We start from the raw sequence: 27313 nt of genomic DNA, 5'->3' as shown, positions 1-27313 counted from the left end.
CTTTTTACCATTTATCCCTACTCATTCCTGATTTGCTGGTGCACTCATTTGTATGACTTACCCCTTCCTATTACATTCTGGTCATCATTCTCAGCATCACTACCCTGCACTATCGCCTTGACCTTTTTCAGTAAATTTCGAAATTTCCCCCAACATGAATCCCCCGCACATCCTCCCTCCTCCACCACATACACCCCCACCTCCCAAACCAATTTAGTTTAAAGCCCTTGCCAAAGGCCAAAGCAAAAGTTATAAAATTCACCAGCACACTGGTCCCAGTGCGGTTCTGGTGAAGACCATCCCCATGGTACAGCTCCCTCCCTCCCCAGCACAGGTGCCAGTGCCCCATGAACCCATTTCTCCCACACCAATCTTTGAGCAACACAGTCAACTCTCTGATCTTATTTACCCCATGTCAATTTGCTTGTGCCTCAGCTAGTAATCCAGAGATCAAGGATACTATTGTTAGATCTCAGTTCCAATCTCCTTTGAACAATTTGTGCAGCACCTGCTTCTGGGTATTGGTCAAAATGAACTGGTGGGTGGGGGGCAGGGAGGGAAATGGGTTTTCATTTGTAATTGGGCCTCTGGTGACTGTTAAGCACCTGTTGGCATAGCACTTCACTGATTGCACAGGACCAAAGCCCTGGCTATACTGCTAGAGATCTGGTTTCAGGCACATTGGCATCTTGAAATGACACAATGTAAAGTCCTCACTCGCTAACTTCCCGTATTATGCCTCTTTTTCAGCCAATTAAACTCTTGTCAACTGAGTGCACTTCGTATACAATATTATTTCTACTATACTTAGCAAAGTATGTTTCAAAGGTGCAACCTCTCTCAAAGTTTCAGCCTTATAAATCATGGTGCTACTTAATTTCATCCAAACCCATTCAGGTATCTTGTGCCACAGTCCAATCCAATCTACCACACGTAAATAATTATGTGAAGCAGTGATATCGCAACATTGCATATGACAAACACAATCTCCCAGTCAATATCAAATGTAGGGACCAACAAGTTTATTCAGTAACAAAGCCAGACTTGATCTTTGTTCTCTCCTACCTAGCAAATCTCTGCTGAGAACACGGCAATGAGCCTTGATTGGCGGTAGTGGCCTTGGGTTAGGAAGAGGCAGAATTGGCACTGGATCTTGCTCTTGATCACTATCCTCCGCTGGCCCAGAGTGTGAGCAAGAATGGAAGAGTTTGGGTTCAACGGTGATGCTGGTGCAAATAGACTGCCAACACAGGTGGTCAAGGGTCACAGGCATACACACAAAAACAACCGGAGTAAGGTATGGAAACACACTATAGAAGACAGTCAACAGCTTCTGTAAGAGGAGGGTAGAGAAAAAAATATATGCAGGAGAATGAATATTGTAAGTGTATGCTTTTTTCTACTAAAATAAAACTCACCCAACAAATTTTATCCTCTGGCTATTAAAATATTTCTCCCATCACACGATATGAAACTCGTGCAACACAGTTGGCAGGCCCACAACAGTTTCCACCCCACCCCGACTCAACCTTCAAACAACATGGTGATAGACAAGAAAGTTCACTACTAAGTAGATTTTCCATTCCAATGCAGCAGATATGAAATGGGTACATTTTGTCTCAAATGCACCAAAGATCAACTGAGGGATCTTACGAAAATCGTCACAATTCAAACTCAAATCTCAAAACACGTCATGTAACACAGCTAACTCCTGTTCCTCAACATGCTCCTCTCCAAACACAGCGACAAATAAGAAAATAGAGGCAGGTGTGTAATGGGAATTAAACGTTTAGGCCAAGTAGCACAGGCACTTTATTCAAGCCCACAAGGATTAGACTCAGTGAAGGGATTAAAATGAAATCAGCTGCTCAAAAAAGGGTCAGTGGGGGAACTTTAGGACTATGCTGAGAACATTGAGAATCTGATAAATTAAGCATAGGATCATGATTTTTAAAAATTTACATAAATTAAAACCTAGGAGTGTAAAACCAAGACCTGCAATCATCAGGGACAGGCAGAGCTGGGGTTTTATATATAGAAACATGTTGAAGGCTACATTGGACAAAAGCACAAAAGGAAAAAATCAGAAAAAATGGGAAAAAAATGCTAAGACTAGAAGGGAAAAGGAAACAAATATCAAAGCATTAAAATTATTTTTAAAATTGTAAGTTTAATGTGGCTAAAATAATCTGGTTCCTTATTTCCCTGCCACCCCCTCACCAGATGCTACGAGAAGGGTGCGTACTGTCAGTGCTGTGCAGCCTCTGTTTAGCTTCAGCTACTGGATGATGCTAACCATATACATGTAAAGTATCAGCAGGTCTCTAACCAAGGGACCGAGCACTAAAGCCACGAGGCTCCGACCACACCCACTCTAACTGGGATGGCCGACTGATCACAGCAGAAGCAAGGTCAAACCTCAAAATGTGGTCCTCAACTCAAAGCACACACTCGCAACCAGCACTGCAGGACACAGGAGCAATGGTATGTAACAGTTCAGATTTATTCTATTCCCCCAACCCCGACTGAAAGAATTTCCTCTCAATGGCCTTGCATCAAAATTCAAACAATTTCCAGCCAGTCCTTCTCTTGCGGGATTCAGCACAGTCCCTTCCACACTCTCCAAAGCCAAAACGCTGTGGCAGTCTTATTGTGGCGAATAGATGGAAGGAGTAAGCAAGCAGATAGCAATTTTTGTTTGGTCCTTTCCCTCCTTCACTATTTCTGTTCCTTGGTGGGGGCGTAGTACAGCTCAAGAGGCTTGCTGACCTTCCAATATTTCTCATTCACCAATTCCAGCGTCAGTGATCCATTCAATGTCTGCACAGAAATTCAAAGGTAGAATTAAACAGAGATACATCCTATCGAGAAGCTTTCCTGGGGAATAACATGGGAGTTTGGTTAAACCAACTGCTGATGGTGGCAGTGAGTCAAAACAACTCAGTAAGGTCCAAGGCTCGTTCTGTGTTGTATGAACTGATCTCACCTAGGTTGCTACAATCTACCAGAGGGTAGAGGCTGGGTAGGAAAGCCAAGTCATTGCGCCAAATCCTGATCTACTGCCAGGGGCACCTCAATACTTCTCTGGCCTCTGGTCAAGATCAGGATGTTTCTTAGTTCTGATACAGCAGCAACTTGCTTTTATATAGCACCTTAAACACAGCAAAAAACATCCCAGGGCACTTTAAGGGGGCATAAACAAACACCAAAATGATACTGAACCACAAAAGGGGGCACTAGGACAGGTGACAAAAGGAAGGTTTTAATGAAGATCTTTAAAGAGGAGAGAGGGATAGAGAAGCAGAGGGGCTTAGGGCAGGAAATCAAGAGCCAAGGACCTAGGCCACTAATGATGAAGTGATAAAAATCAGGCATACGCAAGAGGCCAGATTGGAAGGAAGGCAGAGATCTCTCAGCTTACAAATGAAGAATGACCACTCGGGAAAAGCAATCAACGCCATCTGAAGGGAGGATGGAACAGAGAAAGAAGGAGGACATTGGAAGAGAGGGCAGCCAAACATGTGTTATAATCTTGTGCCTCTCCATGTCAAATATGCTACTGTTCACTGGATGGGTTGGTGCTGACAACGATGTGAATGCTGTACCCTCGCTCTCCTACGGGAGGGACAGAATACACTTCATTGTAGCAAAGCCTGCTTTCACTTTATTATTGGGAAACCTTAGAGAAAGGCTGAGGCCACAAGCCCAGGGCATCATCAAGGTAGAAAAAGAGAAGATAACATAAACAAAGTAGATGTGGCAAAGTAAAGCCAAGATCTGATTTTAAAACCTACAGAACAAAAGGGAAAGATGAAGTTAGGTGAGGAACAGCAGTTTCTAAGGTCAGGGAAGGAGGAAATTAGAGCTGGACACAGGATGATGAAAATCCATTTGTACACAGCTACAATACAGGGAGGAAAGGCAGAAGTGGAACCTAAGAGGAACAGAAATGTCAGAGCAAGATGAAAGAGCCTTTCAATCGAACTGTGTACAACAGGTTAAAACATGAACTGTGTATACCTACCGTGAACTGGCCCCCAGAGGTGGTGATGTAGATTGTGTACTGCTTCTCACTGACTTCCTCCAGACTGACAGGGTTATTCCCAATGCTCTTCTGCTGCTCTTCCAAAGCAATCCTTAATGCCAGATACTTGGACAAATGGTCCACAGTGGCATTTGCAGTGGTCTTCACGTATCTGAGCCGTCAGTGCATATCATGGATTCAGAATTAGGTAGGAAGAGGGAAAAAAATGCAAAAGTAAAATTCATAAGCCATTTTCTTCAAAGGTGGAAGCTGAATAGAAATGTCAGTCATCTGATACATGGCAAAGTAACTAGGAGATTTTGAAAAAATATGAACTTTTGTCACGTAGATTGTTAACAGCCCTCAATCAAAATCACTCAAATTCATCTTATCTGACCGTTTATCGCACTGCTGTTTGCAGAGCTTGATGTGTGCAAATTGGTTGCATTTGCTACATTACATTGTTCAGAATCTATAGCAATGATTTAAACTTTAAAAGCACAATTTCTATACTCGTGGACATCTCCAAACTGGAAGAGGACTGCAACAAATTACAAGACAACATTAATAAACTTGGAGAATGGGCATATATCTGGCAAATTAATTTCATAGATAAGTGTGAGGTATTACATTTTGGTAAGGAAAATAAGGAAATCACATGTTACATGGAAAACAAGAATCCAAATGGGGTAACAGAGCAAAGGGAACTGGGTGTACAAATAAACAAGTCACTAGAAGTAGCAATGCAGGTTAATAAGACCATAACAAAAGCAAACCAGGCACCAGGGTTTATTTGAGAGAGAATTGAAAAGTAGAGAAGTTATGTTAAGCTGGCATTAAGTCTTGTTTAGGCCATATTTGGACAAGTGTGCGCAGTTCCGGTCACCATATTATAAAAAAGATATAGGAGGCACTGGAGAAGGTGCAAAAATGATTTACAAGGATGAAACCAAACTGCAAGATTATACCCATCAGGAAATGAAGAACAGGCTGGGTCTGCATTCCCTTGAAAACAGAAGGCTGAGGGGTGATCTAATATAGAGATCTTTAAAACTGCGAAAGGTTTTGACAGAGTGGATACAGAAAGATACTTGTGGGGAAGAACAAAGCCATCAATAGAAGACAGTCACCAAAAAATCCAATATAGAATCCAGAAGAAGCTTCTTTACAAAGAGTGCCGAGAATGTGGAAGGTGCTACCTCAAGGAGGAGTTGAGGAGAATAGTATAGATGTATTTAAGGAAAAGTTAGATAAGCACATGAGGGAGCAAGGAATAGAGGGTGCTGCTAACAGAGTTAGATAAGGAAGGGTGAGAGGAGGCACAAATAGAGCATGAATGCTGGTATGGGCTGGTTGAGCCAAATGGCCTGGTTCTGTGCTATATATTCGACATAAAGAGATACACTTAAAAAAAAGTGCTGTAAAGCACTTTGGGACTTCCTAAGATTGTGAAAAGTGTGGTATAAATGCAAGTCTTTCTCTCAAGCTGCCATTTTGAAGGGGTGCATACCCCGAGAGGGAGGGTGCAGGCCCGTATCCAAAAAGCAGATCGCAGTAAAAGTAACGGTGGTTAATGGCGGGGATTGCCTCACTCCTTTTATCATATTGTGCAAAACCTGGAAACCAACATACATATATAATATGAAGTGCTTTTGCTACACTTTTTTAAACAAACAATTGCATAGGAAGGGGCAATAAAACCATCATACCCATGACACACAGGCTGGAATGAGTCAGTTCATTTTTAAGTCTTTTTTTCCCCATAACGATTGCCCTCTTAACTGCACCCATTATGAAAATCTGCAGCAGGATTCCATTATCCCCCACTATCCCCATAAACAGATTGATCAGCCATGGAGATACAGGAATGACCATCTCCTGCTGACTTGGACAGTTAACACCTGCCCAGTCAGTTAACAACAAACTGGATTAAAAATTGGCATATTTGCCACATAACAGTGATAGGTGTGAAGTGCATTCGGATATCCTGAGGGTGTGAAAGGCACCATATGATTCAAGTCCTTTCTCTTATCTATCTTGCTCACAGCAAAGTTACACCAGTTAAAATGGAATTCATGCTTGTTCATCCTCCTCCATGTAAAAAAGCATCCCAAGATCTTGTACAGTAGCTTTGCCTACAGTCAGGACAAGTATGCACAATTATTGTGACTGATTATGACACAGCCAGGTTGGAAACAGCAGGATGCAACTGAGCCAGAACAGAAGGTGTCACATTAGCACATCAAACTGCTGGAGAATTCCACAATATCTTACAGATGCGCGCTGGAGCTTAACACTTCTAACTTGGAATCTTATTTGTACAGGCCATTTTCCCATACCTTGTTTGTGAATATTCATCTTTTTCCACCAGCACTGGATGAGGTCTGAAGACCAACTCGATTTCACTACAGGAATCCACCCCAACATCCGGGCTTCCAGCCCCTTCCCGTGAGTTATCCAGATCGGGACAGGAGTCATCGGAAGCTTTGGAGCGCTTGCGGCTCGGACCGGCCTCCTGATTGCTGTGCGTAGACACGTTGCTGACATGAGAGCGGCTGTCACAGTTGTCCTCCCCTCCACTGAAAGTGGTGTTGTCTGATTCATGCTGTGCCTTCCTTACTCGCTGAGCTCTACAAAGAGGAAACGGTTGGGCGGAGGTGGGGGGTAAAAGGGGAGCATGTTTAAAATGCATGTGCCTCCAACTACATAAAAAGAGGGTGATCGCAGTCATCCGGCACACACAAGAACAGCGCTCTAAAATCTGACAATAAAGCATCTGAATTAAGTCAAAAAGTAACCTGGTAATGTCCCAAGGTCTCTGCTAGAACATTGGCCTGTGCAGTGCAGAATTAAATCATACTCCAGAAACATTCCAGGTTTGGTCAATGTACTTATGTTATCCCAGCCAGGATAGTGGGGACATGAGAGTTGGCTTCTGAGCCTCTCAGGTCCATACCTGATCACTATTCATTAATTCCAGCTGAAAAATGTGTATACGAACATTAACCCTGACGACCAAAAGCCTGCAAGCGAGACTGGCCTTTTGCTTGAGGTATGGAAAGGCACCTGTCTTCAAGAAAGATGGGGAAATTAACACCGTGGCTTCAAGGTCACGAAAAGTCATCTCCGCTGAGGTCCTACATCGTGCCCACTGAAAATACCATGGACGTGAAATTACACAGTGAGATACTGGCGCACAAACACTGTGCCAGAAATTCCCTTCTATTTGTACAAACTGTTAACGCTTTAAAGTAAGGAATAGGACCTCAACTCAAGTAGCAGACACAGGAATTTCAGAACAACACGTTAGCATTCTTAAACAATTACCCCAAAATGTAATTTCAAGGCCTAAACAACAATAGAAAAATGAACACTTGCTGCAATAAACCTCCTGAACAGACTATCATAGTGAGAGAGACACTTTCTGATAAAGTACATACCCTCTCTGAGAATACTGACTAGTAATGAACAATGCGATTTAGAATCTAAGTATTAAACTGATCTGTTTTCTGATCTTTTTCCTTACAACTACTTCTTTGATATCTATCAAACATTGAACCTCCTACATTTTCCAATCCCACCCCAAGCCTTTCATATCTTAGAGCCTTTTTTAACCCTGCCTGCAAACTTCAGAACCTCCTGATTTTTATAACCCTCCAGCAGAACACCTCTTGAACTTCTTGGAATGCAGGGCATTTCTTCTACCCTTGCAACAACTACTCGTATTTCTATAGCACCGTTAACATAAGAAAGCATCCTGAGGCCCTTCAGAGTGCAATCATACAAGATTTGAGACAGAGCCACATTAAACGACATCAGAACAGTTAGTCAAAGAGGTAGGTTTTGGGATTGACTTAAAGGACGAGTGAGGCGGAAAGAATTCCAAACCTTGGGTCTAAGCAGCTGAATCCACGACCGTCACTCGAGGGGCAACCGAAACATGGGATGTGCAAGAGGCCAGAATTGGAGGAACGGAAAAATCTTGGAGGGCTGTAGGAAGCTGCAAACATATGAAGGGGCAAAGCCTTGAAGAGGTTTAACACAAGGTTGAGACCATTAAATTTGACATGTTGCCGAAATAAGAATCAATGCAGGCTAGTGATCAGAGGTGCTGGGTGAACAGGACCTGAGAGTTAGGACAGAGGCATCAGAATTTTGGATATGCTGAAACTTATGGAGGGTGGGAGGCCGCCCAGTTGAACATTGGAAAAGGTGAGTCCGGAGGATTTCAGCAATGGGTGGACTGAGCCAGGAGTTGAAACAAGCAATATCATGGAGGTGGAAATAGCTAGTCTTGGTTATGGCGATGTATAGGGACAGGAGCTCAGCATTTGTTGCCAAGGTTGCAAATTATCCAGTTCAGACTCAGGCAGTGGCCAGGGAGGGAGATGACATCAGAGGCTCGGGAATAGAGTGTGTGGCCACTGCCTTTGATCTTTTCAAGATTTAACTAGAGGAAATCTCTGCTCATCCAACACCAGATGTTGCCCAAACAGCATGGCATATCGGAGACAGTAGAGGGTTCAAGGTAGATGGCGTGAGAGAGAGCTAGGTGCCATCAGTACACATGTGGAACGTGACATTGTGTTTCTAGATGATGCCGCCAAGGGCCAGCTCGTAGATGAGAAATAGAGGGCCAAGGATAGATTCTCAGGGGTCAGGAGAGGGAAGAGAAGCCATTCACAGGAGATTCTCTGACTACGACTCGACAGATAGGAAAGGAACTGGCCGAGTGCAGTTCCACCCAGCTGGATAATGGAGGAGAGGCAACAGAAGAGGATGGCATGGTCAACCGTGTAAAAGGCTAAAGACAGGTCAACAAAAATGAAGAGGGAGAGTTTACCACAGTCACAGTCATACAAGACTTCATTTGTGACCTTGACGTTGGCTATTTCAGTGCTGTGGCAGGAGCAGAAACCTGACTAAAGAGATTCAAAGGTGGAGCTGTGGGCAAAATAAGCACCACCTGGCATTCGGGACAAGTCCCTCTTTACCTGTGCATGGCCTGCATTTTCAGCCCTTCCTCAATGCTGCTGCTTAGGGCCTGCTGGTTATGCAGCCTGCTCAATCGTGCCAGCACGCGATCTTGATGTGCCTCATACTCATCCCTGCTCGGATAGATCTTACAGATCAGTGCATCAAAATTTGGATCTGGTCGGAGCGATCGTTTAGACACCAGCTTCTTTCGACATGTAGGACATTCTTTGTTCCTAAACAAAAGTGGCAGAAAACATTATTAGTTCAGCAGATAGCCACATGCCAGTGGGCACAACATTAGAGCACATCACAGCCTGAATTCTTCGGTTAAGGGCAAGTAATACAGGCCAGTCTGGAATGGCAACACTTAGTTGCAGCATGAGATCCCAGAATAAGGTGATTCCTTAGCAGAAGAAAAAACAGAATATAATAAAACAGATAGACAAAATCATATTATACTGGGAACTAATCACCTGCTCACTTGCTTGTTGGGTGCATAATGAAGGAGAACCTGAAATCAGGGAAGGGGTAGGGGTCACTTGTTAATAAATGTAGACAGAGGAAAAATGAATGTTTAAAAACATGAAGATCAGGTGAAGCTCAGGAAACAAAACAGTTCAGTGTGATGTGTGCTGGCTTTTTTACGAGTCCTAATCCATACCAGAGTATGGAGTGGAAGGACTTCACAGGAAATAAATTTTTTCAAGTCTCAATTCCAGTTCTTATGAAAATGGGTCCATAACATAAACCTGCCTCTAGCTGACAATCCAACTCAGAATTACAGGATAGCCAGTGTAGGAAGTGGAACAATGGCAGAGGGTTGCTGCAAGGAATCCACTTCTTGTGGTTGAAGCTGAGGAGGTCATTGAGGCTGCATTTCATCACCCTGATACATAACCCAAGAGCACTTGATGTAGACATCACACAGACTCGGCTGTGATATGTTTCATCATTAAACAGTCTCGCACTCACTGACTGGGCTCACAGGTGGAACATTAACTCATGGAACCTCAGCCATTTGACAATGTGTTCAGGAAGAAAAACTTTAAATTGCGAAGATGTAGAATGAAAAGTGATTCCATTCGATAATCACAAAACAAAGATTTAAGATCTTCAACAAAAGAGCCACAGGCAAACTGAGAATTGTATTTTAGGTGTTGAGTAACACAACAATGGGACCATTAACGATATTTGGTCAAATGCAGTGCTTTGCCCCACTGCCTTAGTTAACCATCATCCCCCAGCCAAGAACAAAGTAGATTAACTGCACATTTCACTCACTTCTAACTTGCAATGTGCAAAATGGCTGCTGCAATTATCGATATAACAGTGATGGTACTTTAAAAGAATTTAGGTATAAAGTGTTTTGGGATATCTTTAGGGTGTGAAAGGCACCATACTATAATACAGAATAAAAGTTCTTCTTTTACATTCTGTCCCTCTTTCCATTTGTGAATAACAATGATTGCTGTAGTAACTGATCCCTATCTCTGGGTGGTGCTGTAACTCCTGAAGTACACTGAAGGCTGTTACAGTCCGAGTACCTGAGAGTGAACTGCTGCGGTCTGAGTGTAGGTTCTCAGGAAGTCTGATTAGTAAGAGTATTTAATAATAAAACCAGCTAGCTGCTTTAGGAAATAACTAGATATTGGACTTAAAACATAGGATTGACTAGTGGCACAGAACCAGACAGAGTTCAGACCCGAGATGTGTAACGCTACACACCAGTTAGCAGCTCACTAATCCCCATTCACTAAACACCTGACATTAGTTAACAAGCTAGACTCAAAGCCTCTGCAGACACTGGGTGAAACTCTTTCGAGTTATCAACAGTCACAGATTGCAACTCTTTCGAGTACAATCACGGTTCTTGGTTTCCAGGAGTGGGACATGAACCCATAACCCTCTGAGTCAAAGGCGAGGGTGCTATGGACTGAGCCACAGCTGACACCTCCAGGCACTGGGTGAAGGTGCATTTAATCACCAAGCCACCAGAGAGGTTATATGCATTAACCACACACACAACATCCAACTGTCCCATACCCGCTGCGGAGTGCAGTGACGATACAGTCTGAGCAGAAGCGGTGTAAACACTCCTTTGTCGTCATGGTGTTCTTTAACATGTCCAGGCAGATGGGGCACATCAGCTCGCTGTGTAAGCTTCGGGGCGACACTGCAATCTCCGTCCCATCCATAATTGCCTCCTGAAAGAAAAAGACAAGGCAGTCAATGTAATAAGCCAACCTTCTGTGGCCATTATATCTGCAAACAAAGAGATGAGAGGCGTATCAGGTGAATTATTGTAATCTAGATCTACATGGTTGTAATTTTGTCGGTGGAGTTTTGTCAAAGACAGCACCGATCAACTGAAGCTGAGCAATAAATGCCCAAGCGTTAAAACTATTATTTTTAAATTTGTTCTCCGGACTTGGGCAAGGTTAGCAAGGCTGTTTATATTGTGCATCGCTAGTCACCCTGAAAAAGTACAGTTGGGCCTCTTCAAAGCAACTGCGTACAACTGAGTGATCTGCTGGGTCAGCTCAGAGGGTTACATAGCAGTGTGAACTAGCCACATGTAGATTAGACCAGGAAGGTGATCCAGTTGGATTGTTGACAATTTCATAAGTCATTTTTCTGCAGTCAATCCAGAAATTAACCAGTTTTATTGAATTCAATTTAACAACTTGCCATGACCTCAGGATTGCTGGCCCAATAACTCCTGAAAACAAGTAGCCTCATCCTGGCCCACACAAGGTACAGCGAGAATAGTGTCAAATTTCAACATGCTAAGTTTTGTTAACCACTGCTCTCATCAGCTTGAAGTTTCCCAATCTTAATTTAGAGCCTTGCTTCTTTGCTTCTCAAAGTCGGAACTGCAAACAGGCATTGAGATATCAAGGGCCACAGGACTCCTGTGAGAAAGTTACAACCTCAACCAAAAGTAAAAGCAGAATGTGTGGAAATGCACAGGTCAGGCAGAATGGGAGAGCACACGCTGGGAGAGAGAAAGCGTGCAAGCGGAGAGGGAGAGAGGGAGAGAGAGAGGGAGAGAGAGAGGGAGAGAGAGAGGGAGAGAGAGAAGGAGAGCGGGAGAGAAGGAGAGAGGGAGAGAAGGAGAGAGGGAGAGAGGGGGAGAGGGAGGGAGAGAGGAGAGGGAGGGAGAGAGGAGAGGGAGGGGGAGAGGAGAGGGAGGGGGAGAGAGAGAGAGAGAGAGAGAGAGAGAGAGAGAGGGAGGGAGGGAGGTTGATGCTTTAGGACTAGGGTGATGAATCCCACCCAGAACAGTAGCCTATCTTTCAAATGCTGATTAACTTGTGTGATTCCACCACTTTGTTTTTACTTCAGGTTATCAGGATTCAAACTTTTATGAATATATGCAGGCCACACAGATTATATATTTGGTAAGTTAAAATGTATACAAACAAGGGGGACAAGCCTTTTGATCATTGATAAGCAATTATTGATAATGGGACAGTGGAACAATTACTTAGAATCAAATGATATTACAGCACAGGAGGAAACCATTGAACGCAAGGAGCTATCCACTAAGCCCCATTCCACTGTCCTTTCAAATCTTTATTTAAATATTAACCCACATTCCTTTGAAAATCTATTCTAATTTCTGCTCCCACCACTTTTTCCTCATCGGACAGTGCATGTCACAAGAACCCTCCACATAAACAAACTTCTCCTAATCTCCCTTCTCTTCTTACCACAACCTTAGACTTATGTCAGTCACTGACCATTGGAAATAGTTTTTCGCAATTCATCTAATCAATATCATTCATATCCCTTTCTGTTAAGTGTCTAACATCTTCTCATAACCAAAGCTTCCCGTTCATTGTCCTGTCTTAATAATCTCTCCTGTACCTACTTTATGTTGATATTTTTCCTAAAGTAGGGTCCACAAAACAGGAAATATTATAGCCAACTATCACATCTACTCCTGTTTCTGTAGTCTTACGCTCCCATTTATAAAAACCATGATCGCACAGACATTTATATTTAAAGCATAATTAACACCTGAACTCAATTTCCTCTGCTCTTCAAACTTCTTTTAAAGCTTTACCATTGTGTATGTTTTCTTTCCTTATTCTTCGTTCCAAAACGATCTAATTTTCTCTGCATCCATCAAATCTACCAATCCCTCTGCATTCTCCTGAATTTTCTTCCAATTATCTGTAGATTATCCACCCTTCCTTTTGTTTTATTGTGCCCCCGATCATCCAGTTTAACTGACTTTTTATGGATGCATTTATTCTAAGAGCAATAGTCCCAATAATAACCCCCAAGAGAGAGCTTTATCTACAACCCTCCAAAAATCCATTAACAACCAGCCATCCTCCTGCCCTTCAGCCAACTTGCCATCAATGCTGCCATGGTCCTTTTAGTTTTTTCTCTTTCAGATGTCGCTGGCTAGGCCAGCATTTGTTGCCAATCTCTAATTGCCCTTGAGGTGGTGGTGGTGAGCTGCTTTCTTGAACTGCTGCAGTCCATGTGGCGTAGGTACACCCACAGTGCTATTAGGGACCGAGTTCCAATTTTGACCAACGACAGTGAAGGAACGGCGATATATTTCCAAGCCAAGATGGCGTATGGCTTGAAGGGGAACTTGCAGGTGGTGGCGTTTCCATGCATCTGCTTCCCTTGCCCTTCTAAGTGGTAGGGGTCACAGGTTTGAAAGGAGCTGTCGAAGGAGCTTCAAGCTGCTGCAAAGCATCTTGTAGATGGCACACACTGCTGCCACTGTGCATCGGTGGTGGAGGGAGTGAATGTTTAAGATGGTGGATGGGATGCCAATCAAGCAGGCTGCTTTTCCTCAATGGTATTGAGCTTCTTGACTGTTGTCGGAGCCGCACTCATCCAAGCAAGTGGAGAGTATACAAACTTTAGGGAGTGAGTTGAGTTACATTCTGCAGAATTCCCAGCCTCTGACTTGCTCTTGTAGCCAGTGTTTCTATGGCTGGTCCAATTCTGTTTCTGGTCATTGTTAACATCCAGGATGTTGGTAGTGAGCGGTTAATGTTAATGCCACTGAATGGCAAGGGAGATGATCAGATTCTCTCTTGTTGGAGATGGTCATTTCCTGGTGATTGTCTGGCCCAAATGTTACTTGCCATTTATCAGCCCAAGCCTGAATGTTGTCCAGGTCTTACTGCATATGGACTTGAACTGCTTCAGTGTCTGAGGAGTTGAGAATGGGACTGAACACTGAGCAATCATCAGCAAACATCCCCACTTCTGACCTTATAATGGATAGAAGGTCAATGATGATGCGTTGGGGATAGTCTTGAATTTCTAAAGGTCATAGACATGTTGGTGGATTGGGCAGACAAGTGGCAGATGAAGTTCAATACAGAGAAGTGAGAGGTGATTCGTTTTGGCAGGAAAGGTATGGTGAGACAGTATTAAAAAAAACGGGGAGTGTCTAAAGGAGATGCAGGAACAGAGGAACTTCAGTGTATGCATACATAGGTCATTGAAATGGCAGGACATGTAGAGAGCAGTTAATAAAGCATATAGCATCTTAGCTTTATTAATAGGGGCACTGAGTACAAAAGTAAGGAGGTCATGTTGAACTTGTATAAGACACTAGTTAGGCCTCATCTGGAGTACTGCATCCATTTCTGGGTGCCATACATAAGGGTGTGAAGGCATTGGAGAGAGGAGATTCACATGAATGATTCCCAGGATGAAGAACTGTAGCTATAGTCAGTTATTTGAGAGAAAAGGCAGCTGAGAGGAGACTTGATAGAAGTATTCAAGATCCTGAGAGGTATAGTCAGGATAAATAATGAGAAACTGTTCCCACTCAAGAGAACATCAAGAGCTAGAGGGCACATGTTCAAAATAATTGTCAAAAGGAGTAAATGTAATAAAGAAATTTATTTTCACCCAGAGGGTGGTTGGAGTTTGGAACAAACTTCCTGAAAGGGTAGTGGAGGCAAGTTTGACCAAGGTATTCAAAAGGGAATTGGATTGCTACCTGAAGTGAGAATGTGCAAGGTTATGGGGATAAGGCAGGAAACTGGGTCTAGGTGGAATACTCTTTCAGAGTGCCAGCACAGACTTGATGGACCGAATGACCACCTTCTGCACTGCAAAGATACTGTCTTTGTCCTGGGATATCCATTTCAATTACTGGACAGTCACCCTGAATTTCAATCTTCCAAGGTTCCTTGATGCTACACTCAAATGCTGCTTTAATGTCAAGGGCAGTCACTCTCAGCTCACATCTAAAATTTAGCTCTTCTGTCCATGTTGGGACTAAAGTTGTAATATAGTCAGGAGCCAAGTGGATCTAGTTGAATCCAAACTAAGCATTGATGAACAGTTTATTGCTGAGAGTGCTTGAAACACTGCCAACAATATCTCCCATTACTTTGTTGATGGTTGAGAGTACACTGATGGACCCCTCATGAATACCTCTACCAAGTTTCCTCTCAGCCTTCTTTTCTCAAGGAAAACAGTCCCACCCTCTCAAATCCATCCTTTAGCTCCAGTTCTTCATCCTGGGAATCATTCATGTGAATTTCCTCTGTACTCTCTCCAATGCCTTCACACCCTTAAGTAATTGGCTGGGTTTGATTTGTCCTGCTTCTTGTGTACAAGACATACATGGACAATTATCCACATCATCAGTTAAATGCCAGTTGTTGTAGCTGTACTGGAACAGCTCGCTAGGGTTGTAGGTTTTGGACCACAAGTCTTCAATACTATCACCAGAATGTTGTCAGGGCCCATAGCCTTTGCAGTATCCAGTACCCTCAGCCGTTTTCTGATATCACATGGAGTGAATCAAATTGGCTGATGGTTGGCATCTGGAAATCTCAGGAGGCCAAGATGTATCATTCACTCAGCACTTATGGCTAAAGATGATTGCAAAGGCTTTAGCCTTGTCTTCTGTACTGATATGTTGGGATCACCAATCATTGAAGATGGGAATATTTGTGGAGCCACCTCCTCCAGTTAGTTTTTTAATTGCCCACCACCATTCATAACTGGATGTGGCAGGACTGCAGAGCTTTGAACTGATCTGCTGGTTGTGGGATCGCTTAGCTCTATCTATCACTTGCTACTTCCGCTGTCTGGCATGCAGTAGCCCTGTGTTGTAGCTTCACCAACATGGCACTTCATTTTTACCTATGCCCGGTGGTGCTCCTGGCATGACTTCATTCATACTTCATTGAGCCAGCACTGATCCCATAGTTCAATGGTAATGGTACATTGAGGGATATCCCAGGCCATGAGATTACAGATTGTTGTTGCATACAATTCTGCTGCTGCTAATGGCCCACAGTGCTTCATGGATGCCCAACTTTGAGCTGCTAGCTCTGTTCTGAATCTATCACATTTCATACAGCAGTAGTATCATACAACACAATGGAGGGTATCCTCAATGTGAAGACAGGGCATGTCTCTGCAAGGACTATGCGGTGGTCACTCCAACCAAAACTGTCTTGGACAGATGTATCTGCGACAGGTTTATTAGTGAGGACAAACTCTAGTAGGTTTTTCCATATTGTTAGTTCACTCACTACCTGCCACCGACCCAGCCTAGCAGTTGCCTCCTTCAGGACTCAGCCAGCTTGATCAGTAATGGTGCTACCAATCCACTCTTGGTGATGAACATTGCAGTACCCCACCCAAAGTACATTTTGTGCCCTTGTCACTTTCAGTGTTTCCTCCAAATAGTTTTCAACATGGAGGAGTGTGGGTTCATAAGTCAGGCAGTAGGCAGTAATCAGCAAGAGGTTTCCTAGACCACATCTGACCTAACACCATGAGACTTCATGGAGTCTAGGGTTATTATTGAGGACGCCCAGGGTAACAGGGCTATATATCACTGTGCTGCCTTCTTTGCTGGGTTGGTCCTGAGGTAAGAAAAGGCATACCTTAGAGCCTATGTACCATCCTGGGGTACGATTCTGTGAACATGACTATGCCGTGCCTTTGCTTGACTTTACCGACAATCCACAGGTTTATTAGTTACATGGGATCATTCCTGGGGTGAAGGGCTTGTCTTATGAAGAAAGATTGAATACATTAGGCTTAAAGCCATTGGACTTTAGAAGAATGAAAGGTGATCTTATTGAAACATACAAGATCTTGAGAGGACTTGATGGGATAGATGTTGGAAGGATGTTTCCACCTGTAAGGGAGACTAGAACTTAGGGGACACAGTTTAAGAATAAAAGGTCTCTCTTTAAGACAGATGAGGAGAATTTTTTTCTCCAAGGTTTGTTGCTTGTGGAATTCGCTTCCCAAGGAAGCAGTGGAGGCTGGGTCATTGAATTTATTCAAGGCAGAGTCAGACAGATTTTTGATAGACAAGGGAGTCAAGGGTTATGGGGGGGGTGGGGGGGGCAGACAGGAAAGTGGAGCTGAGACCCCAACAGATCAGCCATGATCTTATTGAATATCGAAACAGGCCAGAAGGGCAAAATAGCCTGCACCTTCTCCTAAGTCGTATGTTCCTGCTGAGACTGGCTTTTAATTCCAGATTTTTATTAATTGAATTTATTAATTAATTGAATTTAAATTCCACAGCAGGATTTGAAACTGTGCCCCCAGGGCATTAGTCAATGACATTACCAGTACACCACACACACCGTAATCTCATCAAGGTGTTTACTGGGCAGCACCTTCAAATGCCTTCTGAAAATCCAATAGCCACAATATTTCCTTTAGCACCCAATTAATACCTCAAAGAACAGTGTTATGCTTACCAGACACCAATGGCCTTTTGCAAATCCATTCTGGCTGCCCATAACTGGGTCATGGGTTTCAGGTGATTTTATCTACGCTATGCTCTCTAGTTACCGACTCCTGATGTTGGGCAGACTGATCTATAGTTACCCAGCAATCCATGTCACCCTTCCCAAACACCAGTGCGAGACTGGCAACTTTCCAATCCTTGGGTTCAACTTCTCTAATCCAAGGATGTTAGAAAGATTGCAGTCAGAGCTTCACCAAATTTGCCTGGCATTCTAAGTTGCCTGCCATCAGGCTCTAGCGCCTGTTCCACTTTTGAGTTCAACAGATTTTTTTTCCCTCTATGCCATTTCATTATCTGTAGTTGCCTTTTTGATTTACTCTTTCTCCCACTTGGCACATTCATTATTGAAAACTGAAGTAAAGTATTCAATTAAGAGGGGATTTTCTGCCTGTGCTGCAGTAGAATCTTTCAGAAACGCTACCAGCTGTCCTTTATTTTCTGGTCTATCCATCAAATATTTTCTAACGAGGAAATGTTCAGCTCCCAGTCCTACTCCAACTAAAGCTGCACTGTTGTTAGTGAAATAATGCCACACCTCTTGCCCACTGCAACTTGTTCCTCGTTTACAAATTTTATTTAGAATATACTTAAGTGCAATTACATTCAGGTACCTTAAATCTGTCTGTATTTGGCTATCATACTCGTCCTAATCCTTCTTTCAGTTTTTCTCTCATCTAACCTACACCCCTTTCCAGTTTCTCTTTGCTTCCCGGGCTTTTTATCCTTTCCTCACATTAGTTGAACTCCCCTTGTCCCCACCCCAACAATATGAATTTACTCTCTCAATCAGGAGACTGCCTATGGGGGCTGTGCGTACTGTGCTTAACTGACTAGTCAGGGAAACTGACAAAAGCAAATTGTTGTCAAGCGAGACTGTGAACATGCTTTAAAGTACATATCCTCTAACGTGCTTACACAGGACCCAAAACCAACACAGGAAGCACGCCTCACTCCCCACCGCCGCCTCACCCACTGCTTTCCCAAGTTACCTCCCCACAGCTGCCTGGAAAGAAAAAAACAAACTCCAGAACGGACTTCATACCCTCACACAGGCCTTATCAGTAAAAGAATCGGCAGTTCTTTTTGAGTGCGCATCTTTTGTTTCTACAAGTAACAACTTAAACGTTACAGATCAATTTTGGCCAGGAATTCGATCTGTCCCTAAATGTTAAGGGTCATGGAACAAAAACAAGGTTAACAAAAGAGAAGCTATACAATAAGATCCAACTGGTCTTCACTGTGATGAATAAAAATTCTCTTAGGGTGAGGCTTTCAATTGCACAACTCGGCCAAAAAAAATGCAGCTCATAGAGAACAAAAGCAAGAAAGTTATGCTAAACCTTTAGAAAAGACTGGTTAGGCCTCAGCTGGAGCAGCGTATCCAATTGAGGGCACCACATTTTAGCAAGGATGTCGAGGCCTTAGATAGGGTGCAGAGAGAAGACTTTCCAGAATGGGTTCAGGGATGAGGAACTTCAGTTATATGACGAGACTGGAAAAGCCAGGGTTGCAAGGTCAGTTAAGGGGAGGTAACAGAAGGTATTCAAAATCATGAAGGGTCTTGATAGATTTAATAACAAAAAGCTGCTTGCACTAGCAGGAGATTTGGTAACCAGGAGAAACAGTTAAGCCAATCAGCAAAAGAGTCAGAGGGGAGGGGAGAACTTTGCTTTTCCACTGCAAGATGCTGTGATCCAAAATGCACTGTCTGTAAGAGCGATGAAAACAGATTCAATGGTAACTTTCAAAAGGAAACCGGGTATATGTTTGAAAATGAAAAATTGACAGGACAATGGGGAAAAAAGGGCAGTGTGGGTCTAATTGGATAGCTTTTCCAAAGAACCGCCAAAAGCTCGATGGGCCAAATGGCCTCCTTCTGTGCTGTACAATCTTATAGGACGTAATCTCCACCACCAAGGGCCTGGCGGCCTCTGCCTAAATGTAATTTTCCTTTGGGGAAGGAACAAGACTTTCAGACATCAATTATTTTGCAGTGCTCAAATTAGTTGCAGACAAAGAATCCCCACGTACACATACTCAAGTTCAATGCACCCATACCAACAGCAGTGCGCAGTATTAATTTCCCAAATTACAACCAGTGGCTTCTTAATTGATCGAGAGATAAATAGTTTGAGGCAAGGTAATAAAAAGGGAAAAGCTGGAAATAATAGCAGATTTGGACACATCTGATCAATGGACAGCCAAGCAGACTAACCTGAATCATTTGCAGCCTGCCTATGTATTTGCAGCATTTTCTGTTATTTTGAGACAGAAAACCAACAAGACTCCCCCTGCAAAATGCAGAAGAAAATGGACCCAAGCCATGCAGCACCTCTCAGGGAATGGCAAGGTTAAGCACTATTACAGTGGTCAGCAAACTTTTTAACTTGAAGAGCCTTTAAAAAAAAAATGAGTCAAATAGAAACTATTGGGAACGGCAGGATGAAAATTCGGCATTTCTAAACCAATTAAGTGTCAAATTGCCGACAGTCTCTGGTAGAATGCATAATTTTCATGTATAATAAATTGAGTTTACTTATTGAATTGAATCAATTGAAAAAACTAAAATCAAAATAGGCCTATCTCTGAATTATCACATCTTTTGACTGGTTTGCATTTTTACATTTTTTTTCTCTTTGTATCCCAAATGTGCATTTCAGGTTTTATACATCAATTTGCGGGAATTGCATATAAACATTATCGATAAGAAAATATAAAAACGGTCAACCATTATTAATTTAATGGGAAAACAGTACGCTTTCACTTTGAATAAAAATGCAGTAAGAATTTTACATACAAATTGAAAGAATGCTTTTTTGTCAGTGTTTTTAGAACAGATTTTGCAACAAGTAAAATTATTGTGAAAATAGTTCTGTCAGTAAAGCCATCTTTAAAGCCTGTTCCTCGAGCCAAAGGTATTATCTTTAACAACGGTTATACAGGTTTACTTAGAGCATAATGTTTTTCATTAAAATCATTAAAACTATAGGTGCAACATAATGATTAGCCTTTTATCTCCACAATAAAAAAAAAGCTCTTCCTTTTCTTGACTTAAATTATTTTAGGGCTTTACAATGTTAATGCAGTATAATTATAAAAGGTTGAGTGTCACAAATGTAATGTTAAAGAGGCACATCAGGCTCTGGAGGCACACGCTGCAAACCCTATTCTATCACAACTAAGCCATTAATGTAGGGGTGGGACAGTAAATGAGTAGGAGGGCGAGTCAGGGCAGTCGACTTTTGCTAAACCTCGTCAGCCAGAATGGCACCAAGAGGGCTAGGACTGCAAAGGCCTCTCTTTCTCAAGCAAGGAGATGTGTTGGCAATCAGGAAAGAAGGAATAATAAGGACATGTTATAAAATGGAAGAGAAAATAGAACTGCCTAATTGTAATAAGTACTGAGCTGAGAATCAAAGCTTTGTATAAAATGTTTAGCCCTAGTTGAAAGCTTACTGCTGTGCAACATGTGCAATTTAAAAACGTGCATTGTACAGCAACTAAAACATTGCAAAGGGCTTTCTGTTAAAAATAACTGTGCATATTTCTCATGCAGACATGCAAAATAGACACAAAGGGATATCCCCTCTGCTCAACACGTACCTGCGGGGTCCTGTGTAGTTCGTAGAGGCTGAGCTGCCCTGTTTTACTCACCTGTGGGGTCCGGTGCAGTTCATAGAGACTGAGCTCCCATGTTTTACTAGGGTTCTGAGTATTCACCGGCGCTGCCATAGTGACTGCAGCTTTGTTTAAGTTTTATTTTGAAATGAACGAATGATGGCTTTTGCACTCTGTTCAGACCTGGGAGAGAAAAGGACAAGCACAAAAAGAAAGCATTAATCAAAGCCATTTTAAAAATCAATTACAAAATACCCGCATAGCTGAAAAATAAGCAAGGGTGTAAAGAAAGAGTGAGCTGGTCCTCTACACTTCCCAAAATTAACCACACAGCCTGTAGCATAACAGGTGATCCCCAACCCACAACTTTTTGACAGGTGAAAAGTACAAGGCAAACATCACTTAAAAGTCATGGTAGACTCCTCATTGTTCCAGTATGTCCAAGCTGTAAATGATTTTGTCATCTTCTATGGGGCCTCTCATGAATGAAGTGTCCGATGGGAGATTGGCATGGACATCCACAGAACTGGCAGTTCATGTGATGCTTGGGGACCTCTGGCCTTCCTCTGGACACGCTGGGCATTGCGAGTTTGGCATAGATGGTCCTCAAAGTACTGCATGTATTCTTTGGTTCAGTAACTACCAAGGAACAAGTCTTTTCTCAATCACAGGAAAGATCCTCACAAGGGTCCTATTAAACCATCTACTAGACAGCCTCGTAGATGATGTCCTCCCACAGTCATTAGAACATTAGAACTAGGAGGAGTAGGCAATTCAGCCCCTTGAGCCTGCCCCACCATTCAATACAATCATGGCTGACCTCATTTCAGCCTCAGCTCCAATTTCCCGCCCTTTCCCCTTAACCTTTCAGCCCGTTACTATTTAAAAATCTGTCTATCTCCTCCTTAACTTTATTCAGCATCCCAGCATCCACTGCACTCTGAGGTAGTGAATTCCTCAGATTCACGACCCTTTGAGAAAAGTAATTCCTCCTCATCTCTGATTTAAACCTACCACCCCTTAGCCTAAAACTATGGCCTATTGTTCTAGAATGCCCCACAAGGGGCAACATCTGCTCCACGTCTACTTTGTCTATCCCCTTTAGCATCTTATATACCTCAATTAGATCTCCTCTCATCCTTCTAAACTCTAGCGAGTATAGGCCTAAACTGCTCAATCTCTCCTCATAAGACAAGCCCCGCATCTCTGGAATCAATCTAGTGAACCTCCTCTGAACCGCCTCCAATGCAACTACATCCTTCCTCAAATAAGGGGACCAAAACTGTGCACAGTACCCCAGGTGCGGTCTCACCAATACCTTGTACAGTTGCAACAACTGTTTTTATACTCTATTCCTTTAGCAATAAATGCCAAAATGCCATTTGCCTTCCTTATTACCTGCTGTACCTGCATACTAGCTTTCAAATCCCTCTGCACTGAAGCATTCTGAAGTTTCTCTCCACTTAAATAATAAGTCGCCTTTTTATTCTTCTGACCAAAATGGATAACCTCTCACTTTTCCACGTTAAACTCCATCTGCCAAATTTTGGCCCATTCACCTAACCTGTCCATATCCATTTGTAAATTTCTTATTTCTTCATTGCAACTTATTTTCCCACCTATTTTGGTGTCATCTGCAAATTTAGCTATAATGCCTTCTATCCGCGAATCCAAGTCATTAATATAGATTGTAAATAGTTGGGGCCCAAGGACCCAACCCTGTGGCACCCCACTCATTATATTTTGCCATCCAGAAAAAGACCCATTCATCCCGACTCTCTGCTTTCTGTTGGTTAGCCAATCCTCTATCCAAGCTAATATATTACCCCTAACTCCGTGTGATTTTATCTTGTGCATTCATCTTTAGTGCGGCACCTTATCAAAGGCCTTCTGGAAGTCCAGATATACTACACCTACAGGATCCCCATTATCCACTTTGCTTGTCACATCTTCAAAGAACTCTAGCAAATTAGTCAAACACTTCATAAAACCATGCTGACTCTGATGGATTGCATTTTGACTTTCCAAATGCCCCATTACTACTTCCTTCATAATGGATTCCGACAATTTCTCAACGACAGATGTTAAACTAACTGGTCTATAGTTTCCTACTTTCTGCCTCCCCCCCTTTTTGAATAAGGGCGTTACATTAGCGTTTTTCCAGTCCAATGGAACCTTTCCAGAATCCAGGGAATTTTGGAATATTATAGCCAATGCATCCACTATCTCCACTGCCACTTCCTTTAAGACCCTGGGATGCAGGCCATCAGGTCCTGGGACTTGTCACCCTTTAATCCCAATAGTTTACTCAGTACTTTTTCTCTAGTGATGGTGATTGCTCTAAGTTCCTCCTTCTCTATACCCTCTGCACTACCTGTAACTATTGGGGTGGTACTAGTGTCCTCCACCGTGAAAACTGAGGCAAAATATTGATTAAACATCTCTGCCATTTCTGCGTTCCACACTATTAACTCCCCAGTCTCATCTTCCAAGGGGCCAACATTCACTTTAACCACTCTCTTTCCTTATATATACTTGTAGAAGCTTTTGCTATCAGTTTTTACATCTTGCGCTAGTTTTCTTTCATAATTTACCTTTGCTCTTTTTATTATTTTTTTCAGCAACCCTTTGTTGATCTTTAAAAGTTTCCCAATCTTCCAGCCTACCACTGACCTTTGCAATTTGGTATGCCTTTATGTTATCTTTAACTTCCTTGCTTAGCCATGGATGCTTTTCCCCCCTCTTACCATCTTTCTTCCTCTTTGGAATATATTTTACTTGGGAGGAATTGAATATCTCCTTAAATATCTGCCACTGTTCATCAACCGTCCTACTTTGTGGTCTTCCTGCCCAGTCCACTAGGGCCAAATCTGCCCTCATGCCTATGTTGTTACCTTTGTTTAACTCCAGAACACTAGTGTGGGACTCAAGTTTCTCACTCTCAAACTGAACTTGAAATTCTAGCATGCTATGATCACTCTTCCCTAGAGGATCCTTTACTATGAGATCATTAATTAATCCCATCTCATTGCACAAAACCAAATCCAGAACAGCCTATTCCCTGGTTGGTTCCACAACACACTGCTCCAATAAACAATCTCTAATTCACTCTATGAACTCTCCCTCGAGGCTACCCTTGCCAATTTGATTAGTCCAGTCTACATGCATATTAAAATCACCCATGATTATTGCCTTACCTTTCTTACACGCTCCCAGTATTTCCTGGTTTATACTGTGCCCTACTGCTGAATTACTGTTTGGGACCTATAGATTACTCCCACTAGGGGCTTCTTTCCCTTGCTATTTCTTATTTCTACCCAGGCTGACTCTAAGTCTTGCTCTCCAGTGCCTATATCATTCCTCACTATAGCACTGATCTTTTCCTTTACTAACAAAGCTACACCACCTCTTTTTCCTTCCTGTCCATCCTTCCGAAACACTGAGTACCCTTGGATATTCAACTCCCAAACCTGTTCTCCCTGTGACCACGTCTCAGTAATCACCACCAAATCAAACCTATTTATCTCTATTTGTGCTGTTAACTCATTAGTTTTATTCCGAATGCTACGCACATTCAGATACAAAGCCTTTAAGTTTGCCCTATTGTCAATTTTCCCTATTCTTATATGATTCTTTGGTGCAATATGGCACTCACACACACTGTCCCTTCCTTTCACTTTTTGGTAACAATCAGCCTCGTCACTAACCTGCACTCTTACCCTCTCAAACTTTGATTTTTTATATTTCCATGCAACTGAACCCTCCCCCCCACAATTTAGTTTAAAGCCCTAGTTATGCAATATGCCAGAACACTGGACTCAGCATGATTCAAGTGGAGCCCATCCGAACGGAATAGCTTCCTCTTTCCCAAGTACTGGTGCCAATATTTCATGAATTCAAACCCATTTCTCCCACACCAATCTTTGAGCCATGCATTTACCTCTTTATTCTTACTGACCCTGTGCCAATTAGCTCGTGGCTCAGGTAGTAATCTGGAGATTACCACCTTTTTGGTTCTGCTTTTTAATTTAGCACCTAGCTGCTCATTTTCCCTCAGCAGAACTTCTTTCCTCGTTCTACCTATCACCATGGTTTTAGGGTTAACCATGGGATAGTAGATATGCAGTAAGAGAACTACAAGAAAAGTGCAAAGAGTAATGTCAAGATCTACTAATTTGCCTCCTCTGCGACCCCCCCCACCCCTTTGCACTCCTTCCCCCAACCCCCTCCCACCACCCCTTGCCCCTCTCCCCCCAGCCCCCACCAACCAGTGGAGCCCTTCACAAGATTGGTCACTTCAGCAAGGTAAAGGAGAAAAACCAGCACTGATGGAATCATAAATCAGCATTGGACCAGCAGCAAAAGGAGGTATTGCTTCAGTGAAAATAAAAGGATAGAATCCTCCAAGGCCCCACACACAGCACATTGACTTATTAGAAAATCGAGAGTGTACGTTCTGCCATTTTCTTGCCATTAATGGCAATGAGCAGTAGTTGGCAGGGGGATTTGGAAAATTCAGAATGGCATCTCGCTGTCAGGAGCCCTCTTAAAAAAATGACATTTAAAAACTCAAATATCAATAGGCCACCACCATCCACATTATTCAACCAATTTCCTCACAACAACACAGCCTTGCCGATAGGTAATTCTGAGAGTATAAACAAATTTATAGTCTGCTCCTCGTGACAACAAATCACTAATATTACAATTCCGTAGTGAATATATTCCAACAGGAACCATGTCTGACTTTACTCGTTTAATCTTCTAAGCAATTCCTTATTCTCCCAATAATCCATCCCTGTGCTCCTCCTCATACATATCCCCTACTCCATCAACATTTTTCCCCTACCCTTCAGATCCAATCAGACTCTTATTTCTTGCCTCACACTACTTGCAAGATCCTTTTCCTGCACCTCCCTAATCTGTCAGGTTATTTCATACTTGTCTCTTCCCCCTTTGAAAGGCTTGCATTTCTATAGCACTTTCACAACCTCAATGTCCCAAAACGTTTTAAAGCCAATGAAGTACTTTTGAAGTCTAGTCATTGTTGTACTTTAGGAAACACAGCAGCCAATTTGCACACAGCAAGCTCCCACAAACAGTAGTGTGATGATGACCAGATCATTTTTAAAGTGATGCTGATTTTAGAGATAAATATTAGAAAGGACATCAGAGCACGCCCCTGTTCTTCGAGATTAGTACCGAGAAAGCAGTCAGGGCTTGTTAAATATCTTGTGTTCACCATCTCACTATCAACAGTGCAGTGTCTTTCCAATATTGCTCTGCAGGCTCAGCCTAGATTTTTGTACTCAATTCTCTGGACTAGAACTTGAACCCATAACCTTCTGACACAGAGGCAAGTGCGCTACCAACTGAGCCATGACTGACACACATATAGACCCCCTGTTCTATTCAGGGCTAACTCTTGCTTTTGTAGCGTTGATGTTGCAAGTGACACTATCAAACAAATTATTAGCAAGTACCTTTGCAATCTGGGAATCCTCCAATGGATCAAAATTTAACCTTGTGCCAGTCACAGAATGCCAATCAGTGCAGGGGATGTTTGGTACACCGAGTAAGGAAGGTCTTAATAGTCCTAATTTTTGTGCTAATAGTGGCTGAAGCCAATGAGACAGAGACACAGGAGTGATCGGGGCTGATGCACATACACAATTATTGACCACACTATATCTATGCATGCAATCAAAGAGGGGGGTCTCACTCACAGCAAAATGGCAGGGCCAGTGGATTACATACTAACAAAGGACTGCCAACTGGAAGGTGGCAATCTTGTGCTGAGCCCAAAACCAAGTGAACCATTCAGAAAGCATGAGAAAGATTCAATATTAAGAAAGCTGACAGTGTCAAGTAATTGCAATGAAAGTTGTGGTTTACATGGTACAGCAGCACATGGT

At 42.7% G+C, this 27313-nt stretch overlaps 1 protein-coding gene across 4 annotated transcripts in view; it reads right to left on the bottom strand.

Annotated features, from left to right (window-relative positions):
- Positions 1-2482: 2482 nt before the first annotated feature.
- LOC144695803 (E3 ubiquitin-protein ligase RING2-A-like) overlaps positions 2483-27313 on the bottom strand; it is a 30952-nt gene continuing 6121 nt past the window's right edge. For 2 of the 4 annotated variants that reach the window (XM_078566789.1, XM_078566790.1), the window contains exons 2-7: positions 21384-21581; positions 11045-11205; positions 9019-9234; positions 6364-6654; positions 4025-4196; positions 2483-2820 (exon numbers count right to left, since the gene is read on the bottom strand). In XM_078566789.1, coding sequence (XP_078422915.1) covers positions 2719-2820; positions 4025-4196; positions 6364-6654; positions 9019-9234; positions 11045-11205; positions 21384-21512 — 1071 coding nt within the window. In that variant the 5' untranslated portion in view covers positions 21513-21581 and the 3' untranslated portion in view covers positions 2483-2718. The remainder of the gene's footprint in view (positions 2821-4024; positions 4197-6363; positions 6655-9018; positions 9235-11044; positions 11206-21383; positions 21582-27313) is intronic. The other 2 variants (XM_078566791.1, XM_078566792.1) reach the window with 1 other exon arrangement.

The sequence above is a fragment of the Cetorhinus maximus genome, chromosome 21 (assembly GCF_964194155.1).
Source record: "Cetorhinus maximus chromosome 21, sCetMax3.hap1.1, whole genome shotgun sequence".
NCBI lineage: Eukaryota > Metazoa > Chordata > Chondrichthyes > Lamniformes > Cetorhinidae > Cetorhinus > Cetorhinus maximus.
The sequence above is the reverse complement of the archived record's forward strand: the minus strand, read 5'-3'. Positions and strand labels throughout refer to the sequence as shown.